General features: G+C 40.4%; 1 protein-coding gene across 3 annotated transcripts; it reads left to right on the top strand.

Moving 5' to 3' along the window:
- Positions 1-3,300: 3,300 nt before the first annotated feature.
- LOC138852258 (cadherin-like and PC-esterase domain-containing protein 1) lies at positions 3,301-8,320 on the top strand (the record flags this gene model as incomplete). Of its 3 annotated transcripts, none has more annotated exon segments than XR_011391617.1 (4): positions 3,301-3,388; positions 3,714-3,860; positions 5,411-5,549; positions 6,058-8,320. XR_011391617.1 is itself a non-coding variant. In XM_070082007.1 (4 exon segments), coding segments are annotated over 3 exon segments (355 nt in total), but the record flags the coding sequence as incomplete, so codon positions are not given.
- Positions 8,321-8,908: the final 588 nt, after the last annotated feature.

The raw sequence follows: 8,908 nt of genomic DNA on the forward strand, positions 1-8,908 counted from the left end.
TCATTTTGAAAGAGTATTATTATAATCATGGGGAAGTGCTAAACCCATGGGGGGGGGATGGGGATGGAAGGTATTCTGGCTTAATTCAGGAAACTGTAACACAGATCCAATTCCCTAGATCAAGAACCCCTCACCAGCGTCAAGGAACCTTCCTTGAGGGGTATTGAAAGTGTAACTAAGATTAAGCAAGGAATCAGTTAAGTTTGATTAAAAACTTGGAGATAAGGGAGAGCATTGTCATGAGCAATGTGATGACATCAAGAAGTGTGATCCAGTTGCTCACTGCATTTCACATTTACTTGCATTATTATTATCAAAACCAAGTGCTTAACCCATTAGGGTCATATAGTACTGTCACATTTACTTGCAATAACTTTTGTTGTAGCTTTGGCCAAATATACTATGGTAATACCTAAGTGGGATGGTAAAATTACCTTATAACATTTGATATTAATATTATGTGAACAGTATTTAGATAAAGGTTGGGAAGTTTTTATTGCATTTATGGATTTAGAAAAGGCATATGATAGTGGATAGGGGAGCAATGTGGCAGATGTTGCAAGTATATGGAATAGGTAGTAAGTTACTAAATGCTGTAAAAAGTTTTTATGAGGATAGTGAGGCTCAGGTTAGGGTGTGTAGAAGAGAGGGAGACTACTTCCCGGTAAAAGTAGGTCTTAGACAGGGATGTGTAATGTCACCATGGTTGTTTAATGTATTTATAGATGGGGTTGTAAAAGAAGTAAATGCTAGGGTGTTCAGAAGGGTAGGATTAAATTATTTTTTTATTTATTATCACACCGGCCGATTCCCACCAAGGCAGGGTGGCCCGAAAAAGAAAAACTTTCACCATCATTCACTCCATCACTGTCTTGCCAGAAGGGTGCTTTACACTACAGTTTTCAAACTGCAACATTAACACCCCTCCTTCAGAGTGCAGGCACTGTACTTCCCATCTCCAGGACTCAAGTCCGGCCTGCCGGTTTCCCTGAATCCCTTCATAAATGTTACTTTGCTCACACTCCAACAGCACGTCAAGTATTAAAAACCATTTGTCTCCATTCACTCCTATCAAACACGCTCACGCATGCCTGCTGGAAGTCCAAGCCCCTCGCACACAAAACCTCCTTTACCCCCTCCCTCCAACCCTTCCTAGGCCGACCCCTACCCCGCCTTCCTTCCACTACAGACTGATACACTCTTGAAGTCATTTTGTTTCGCTCCATTCTCTCTACATGTCCGAACCACCTCAACAACCCTTCCTCAGCCCTCTGGACAACAGTTTTGGTAATCCCGCACCTCCTCCTAACTTCCAAACTACGAATTCTCTGCATTATATTCACACCACACATTGCCCTCAGGATTAAATAATGGGGAATTAAATACAAAATGGGAATTGACACAGTTACTTTTTGCTGATGATACTGTGCTTATGGGAGATTCAAAAGAAAAATTGCAAAGGTTAGTGGATGAGTTTGGGAGTGTGTGTAAAGGTAGAAAGTTGAAAGTGAACATAGAAAAGAGTAAGGTGATGAGATTTAGATAAAGAAAAATTGGATATTAAATTGGGGAGGAGTATGGAAGAAGTGAATGTTTTCAGATACTTGGGAGTTGATGTGTCGGTGGATGGATTTGTGAAGGATGAGGCTAATCATAGAATTGATGAGGGAAAAAAGGCGAGTGGTGCATTGAGGTATATGTGGAGACAAAAAACATTATCTATGGAGGCAAAGAAGGGAATGCATGAAAGTATAGTAGTACCAACACTCTTATATGGGTGTGAAGTTTGGGTTGTGAATGCAGCAGCGAGGAAGCGGTTGGAGGCAGTGGAGATGTCCTGTCTAAGGGCAATGTGTGGTGTAAATATTATGCAGAAAATTCGGAGTGTAGAAATTAGGAGAAGGTGTGGAGTTAATAAAAGTATTAGTCAGAGGGCTGAAGAGGGGTTGTTGAGGTGGTCTGGTCATTGAGAGAATGGATCAAAGTAGAATGACATGGAGAGCGTATAAATCTATAGGGAAAGGAAGGCGGGGTAGGGATCATCCTCGAAAAGGTTGGAAGAAAGGGGTAAGGGAGGTTTTGTGGGCGAGGGGCTTGGACTTCCAGCAGGCGTGCATGAGCGTGTTCGATAGGAGTGAATGGAGACAAATGGTATTTGGGACCTGACGATCTGTTGGAGTGTGAACAGGGTAATATTTAGTGAAGGGATTCAGGGAAACCGGTTATTTTTAATAGTCGGACTTGAGTCCTGGAAATGGGAAGTACAATGCCTGCACTCTAAAGGAGGGGTTTGAGATATTGACAGTTTGGAGGGATATATGGTGTATCTTTATACGTATATGCTTCTAAACTGTTGTATTCTGAGCACCTCTGCAAAAACAGTGATTATGTGTGAATGAGGTGAAAGTGTTGAATGATGAAAGTATTTTCTTTTTGGGGATTTTCTTTCTTTTCGGGTCACCCTGCCTCGGTGGGAGACGGCCGACTTGTTAAAAAAAAATTCAATTTACTGGTATAGTAAAAGTACTGCAGTATTCCATCTCTTGTTAAATTGAATTACTTCATTATTTTATCAAATAATAGAGTTAAACTTTTTTTTTTTCAAGAAGTCGGCCGTCTCCCACCGAGGCAGGGTGACCCAAAAAAGAAAGAAAATCCCCAAAAAGAAAATACTTTCATCATTCAACACTTTCACCACACTCACACACTATCACTGTTTTTGCAGAGGTGCTCAGAACACAACAGTTTAGAAGCATACACATATAAAGATACACAACATATCCCTCCAAACTGCCAAACATGTTTAAGATTAATTAAGTCCCCTTATATTTTATAAGTAGGTCAAGTTGCAGTGGTTATCGTTGGCAAGGTTAGGCAGCACATACTTAGTACATTTCAGTAATATATAAAATAATGTGCTGTATAATCCTACAGGTTTAGCGCTTCCCCCTTGATTATAATAATGATACAAAATAGCGTACTTGGTTCTAGTTCTGAACTAAGTTTGCTACTTCTTGCTTTTTTTTCTCTTTTGAAATTAACTTCATTAACGTGAACTTTGTCAGAAGGGTATCTTTCAGTTTCTGAATACAGTAATAGATGTCAGTTAGGGAAAGTAGATTGTGGGTCAGTCAGCCCGACAAGGCAGTGGTACGATAGGTGGTCAGTAAATATAAGGGAACCAGATGCATGCCTCTGTAAGGCATTGAGGGATGAGTTAGGAAGTTATCACTGATGCAAGTCATTAAATCTTAGCAAGTATGAATCGTGATTCACTAAAAAGTACATTTTGGCCTACAGGGAAGGTCTCCAGGGAGCTACAGTGATCCTGAAGACCCTAGGAGCTGGCTTCCACATTGCTGCTCCAGGTGTTCACACTGTGTCCCTGGTAAGTATCAACTCTCCAGGGAGATTAGGGGCATTTACAGGTTTTCTGATAATTATACATGTGTGTACTGGCCCTGGTGATTGTTACTGTATATTCAAGGGTAAGTGGTAAACCTGTAGGTATGATGCAGCACATGGGGAATGGGAGGTAATCAGGTTTGTAGCAAGGACTGGGAAGACGAGTACAATTTCTTGAATCAAGAGCCCCTCGCCCATGACTCAGGAAATTAACCCTGTTCTTAAGACATTATGTTGATTAAATTATTTACATTTTTAACACCCAGCATTGTAAGAGCCTCTTTTCTCTTGAGACCTTTCCTCACCAGCGTGACCACTCTCGCCTCCTGGAGCACTCTATGAACCTGGCATCATATGCTCACCACCGCGGCTACCAGGTCGTCGACACTTTCAACATGACTGCAGCCCGCTATAGACACTTTCTCCAGGGAAAGTGTGCCTGCCATTTTCACCAGGTGAGTTACAGGTACTGCTGAGAGTGGAGGATGTAGGAAACAGTGGGGGGTTTGAACAGCCATGATTCTTATTATTATAATCAAATAAAGGGCTAAACCGACAAGGGTCATGCAGCACTGAATAGCCATGAAACCATAGTACGTAATTAGTTTATTTAAAAGCAACTCATTGAGGTGCCAAATAGTCTAGTTCTTTATCATTATATTCATGGGAAACTGCTAGATCTGTAAGGGTCATACAGCACCTGGGAAATAGGTTATTATTATAATCAGAAAGAGGCACTAAACCACAAGGGTTATACAGTACAGCAGGGCAGGGAAGGATGCAGGGGTAATGGGTAGTAAGAGGGAAAGGGATGATTATTAGGTTATGAAGTGTTGCGGGGCAGTGGATAGTGCAGGGGTAGAGAGTAGCTAGAGATTAAGGTGGAAAGGGCTAAGAGTGCCAGAGACATCATCATCAGAGTTTGTTTCGTAAATCAGTTGCTGTCAAAAAGGCAATGAGAGAGTGGATTAAAGGGGAAATAAGAGATGATCACGTTTATTTCAAATGAGAGGTTATCTCCAATTCCTTGAAGGATCCAGGTCAGCAGAGAGTGAGATATATTAGAAGGTAGTCATGCCATTGCCATACCATTGGCTGGCTTCAAGTTTTTCAAACATTGACCGAGGGGGAAATGTATGCAGCATAGCATCATGGTCCCCACCTCTTAGATTGGAAACTACTGATCTAGTGTATACCACATACTACTCAAAAACTAAAAAAGTACTTAATGTCCCTGTGGTTCAGTTGCCATCTGACTGGCCCCTGGCCTTCATGTACACGCCTGTTCCTGTGCACTAATTAGTGTTTTCTCAGTCCAGTCCTCTGAGTTTTGGCACCAGTCTTCAATTTTTTTTTTTCATTAATTTTAATCAGGGGTGAAGTGCTTAACCAGCAGGGGATCATAGTGCCTGGGGTTTTGAGCCATTGAAGGGGAGGACAAGTAGTTCCTTAGAATCTTTGTTTTGCTATGCTTGATCAAACATGGACTCTGCTGACATTGTATATGCTAGGATGAATACAATTTGTAGGTTAGCTAGTTTTGCAGGTACTGCAGAGGCTTATGATTGCTAGGTACTTACTGATTATTTTATTATTATTAATGAAGAAGTGCAAAACCTGTAGAGGTTATTATAATCATAACTAAGTGCAAAACCCATAAGGATCATACAGATGTAGCAGTCATGCATGGGAAGTAATCAAATTTAGTCCAAGGAAGGGGAGGGTATCTTTCATTCCTTACATAAGAGACCTTTACCAATCAAAGGGAGTTCTGATGCTATGCTTGCTCCCAGATTTTGCTCCTTTCATGGTTTCTGCAGTATCTTGCCTTCCATAATATATTTCTTGTTTGATCATCTTACTTAATTTTCATTACTTGCAAATCTCAGAATTTTATTTAAGTAGCAGCATCAGGTGGGTTAGCCATATCAGATGAATGTGGGTAGTATTAGGTAAAATAAGGTTTTATAACTGAGCTATATCAGGTGACTGAAGGTTAAAACAGATTGGAGTTTCAGGTGGTGTCGAGGCGTGAGGGCAATGGGGAGATGATGTACCACGTAGAGGGAGAAATCAATGCCATTTACACCAACATACTCGCAAACACCATCTGTCCACACCATCTTCCCACCAGATGATATTAGGCAAGTGATGAGGCATGATCAATAGTCGGTGAACATAACAAGTAGATAAGAGGACACGTGATGAAGGATAATAGATGGAGTGTGATGAGTAAGAATGAGGATGGCAAATGGGTAAGACAATAAGTGATGGTGGTTTCATTGTGGAGCTTGAATATCCAGGAGGCTGGTGTGACAGGTTAAATTAGTGAATGGAGAAAAAGTGATTTTTAATGTATGTGCTGCTGGAGTGTGAGCAAGGTAACGTCTAGGAAGTGAAATTTTGGTTAACCAAATCAGTCCTAGTGGTGGGAAGGACAGTGCCTGTACTCTGAAGGGTGAGGATATTACAGTTCAGAGGGTTATCTGAATTGTGATGTCATTACACTCCTAGCAAGATAAATGATGGCAAGTGTTTCCTCTTTCTTGAGTCAGTCTTCCATGGTGGAATATTAATGTGTCCACTTAACATAACTGATAAATCACTAGTACATGAAGCCATTCTGGTTTGTACCAATTCTCTCCCTTCCAGTCCTTGACGTGGGCGTGCCAATCAACCACCAAGAAAGGAAGCAGAAGGGCTTCAACTGTGGCTTCCAGCTGACTTAGTGACATATAACTTATTGAACTGTATAGAGAAAGTGCATTTTTATTAGTTAATCTGTATAGATTATCTTGTTAGTCCTTTTAGATATTGTGATGAATAGAAATATGCTTATCAGAGCAAATATGTTGCAATTTAATTTTTTTTTTATTTATCTTTTGGGCCAAGTATAATGTACATCATAACTAGCTGTTATAGTGGTTGGATAAAGTACTTCTGACATTATCATAAATAAGGAATTTAGGCAATTTAATACATTTCTAACAGTAAAAATTTTACTTGTAGCTCTGATGCCTCACACTTAAAAGATTTAATTTTGCATTTTAACTGATGGCAATACTTGATGCAAATCATAATCAAACAGTTTATAATAAAGGTTTTTGTTTTGTCATGTGATATTCCAAAACTTGCACGTGTTGCTCTCTTGCTCTATTGTACATTCTACCGAGCACCCCAGCTGGAAGCTGAAATATTCTAATTTCCATAGCTGTTTTCCTATATACATGTAGGACATGCTTTACCACGTATTATTTATATATACAGTGGACCCCTGGTTATCGGGCGGTTCAGTTATCGGCCATTAATTCATTTATCAGCCATTTGGGAGGCGTCCATCCGCCGGCTGGGGCCACTTGCAAGTCAGTTTGACTGGCTCTGGGCGAGTGAGGAAGCTTCTGCTCATTCATCCAAACATTTTGCTATAATCCATTGCTTTTTGTGGTTGAGTGCAACTGCAAAATAAGCAACCATGGGCCCAAAGAAACACGTTACATAGTATATAAAAACATGCAATGCTTATACCTGGAGAGAGTTCCAGGGGTCAACGCCCCCCGTGGCCCGGTCTGTGACCAGGCCTCCTGGTGGATCAGAGCCTGATCAACCAGGCTGTTACTGCTGGCTCCACACAAACCACTGTACGAGCCACAGCCCGGCTGATCAGGAACTGACTTTAGGTGCTTGTCCAGTGCCAGCTTGAAGACTGCCAGGGGTCTGTTGGTAATCCCCCTTATGTATGCTGGGAGGCAGTTGAACAGTCTCGGGCCCCTGACACTTATTGTATGGTCTCTTAACGTGCTAGTGACACCCCTGCTTTTCATTGGGGGGATGTTGCATCGTCTGCCAAGTCTTTTGCTTTCGTAGCGAGTGATTTTATATGTGATATTTAATAATAATCACTTGTACATTAAATTTTTTATTTTACATTAATATAGACATTTTCATTAATCCATTGTATCTTTTTCAAAATTATATAAGAAACACGTTATAGCATATATAAACATGTAATGTATATTAATAATCACTTTGCCACATTAAATGTCTTATTTTACGTTAATATAGACATTTTCATAAATCCATCTATGATATTTTCAAAATTATATAAGACTAACTGTCCTTTTGTTTAGTTTGTTCACTTTCTCTCCTCACTTACCCATTGTCACCATACTTGTAGTACACCATCTTCCTTTTCCGTTTACTGTTGCTACCGCTACCGTTGCTACCGTTTACTGTTGCTACCCTTAAGTCAATGTGACCTGACCTGACTAGGTTGGGTGCATTGGCTTAAGCCGGTAGCAGACTTGGACCTGCCTCGCATGGGCCAGTAGGCCTTCTGCAGTGTTCCTTCGTTCTTATGTTCTTAAACAAGTTACATATGTAGCATATAAACATGCAATGTTTATATGTTATCGAGTGGAGAGTGGGATGGAGAGTAAACATTACGTTTTCTCCGATGCAGCGCTAGAGAAAACTGAATCTGGCGACTGGTGCAGTAACCGCCCTTCATATGCATTTGTTTAAAATTCTTGGCATGAATTATTCATTACTTCTCCCTTTGTTTATGATGGCATCTAAAGGTAGTTGTTAGAGATGATTAAGCTCAGTGAACATGGTAATAATATGGCTGTGTATTGTAATATAGTTGTGTAGTGTAGCCTGGGGGAAGGGGGGCCCCACATACATGTACTGTACCTACATTTACTGCTACCTACACTGACTTCCTACAAATAAATACTACTCACCTTTTGCCCTACATTAAGACTACAAATATTTTAAGGTTAATAATGAATGTACTGTAGCAGTAAATGACAGATTAAAGAGGTGTGTGCAATGTGGACCAGGGTGCAAGCTTTTGTAGACACACCAAGCTGAAACAAGCCATATCTGCAATATGTTCAGTGACAAAACCCTGTCCCACTTTTGTAGACACACCAAGCTGAAACAAGCCATATCTGCAATATGTTCAGTGACAAAACCCTGTCCCACTTTAGGGAAATCTTAGAGAGATGCCAGAAACAGACCTCTATGGACAGATTTGTTGTGAGACAGAGGTCCAGTGACTCAAGCTGGTCCTAGTGGCATTAAAAGGCAAAGAAGGGAAGTAACCCCAGAGAAGGCTTTGCTACCTAAAGTCTTTATAGAGGTAGATTCCCCTTCCAAACACTAACTCTTCCCTCTTTCCTCTTCCCTATCTTCCAGAAGCCAGTATTATCCTTCAATAAAGGTATGTAAAACTTACATAATTGTAAAAAAAAAAAAAAATTGAATATTTTTGTCTGGAACGGATTAATTGTATTTCCATTAATTCTTATGGGAAATATTAATTCGGTTTTCGACCATTTCGGTTATCGGCCGACCTTCTGGAACGGATTACGGCCGATAATTGAGAGTCCACTGTACGTTATATAACAAATTATAATGTGATGAACGCTGTCCTTCATGCAGATTAGAAAAACAGCCATGAAAATGAAATTAGTCATATTTTAACTCCTAGCTGAAGTCT

Source organism: Cherax quadricarinatus, unplaced genomic scaffold, assembly GCF_038502225.1.
Source record: "Cherax quadricarinatus isolate ZL_2023a unplaced genomic scaffold, ASM3850222v1 Contig5910, whole genome shotgun sequence".
Classification (NCBI taxonomy): Eukaryota; Metazoa; Arthropoda; class Malacostraca; order Decapoda; family Parastacidae; genus Cherax; species Cherax quadricarinatus.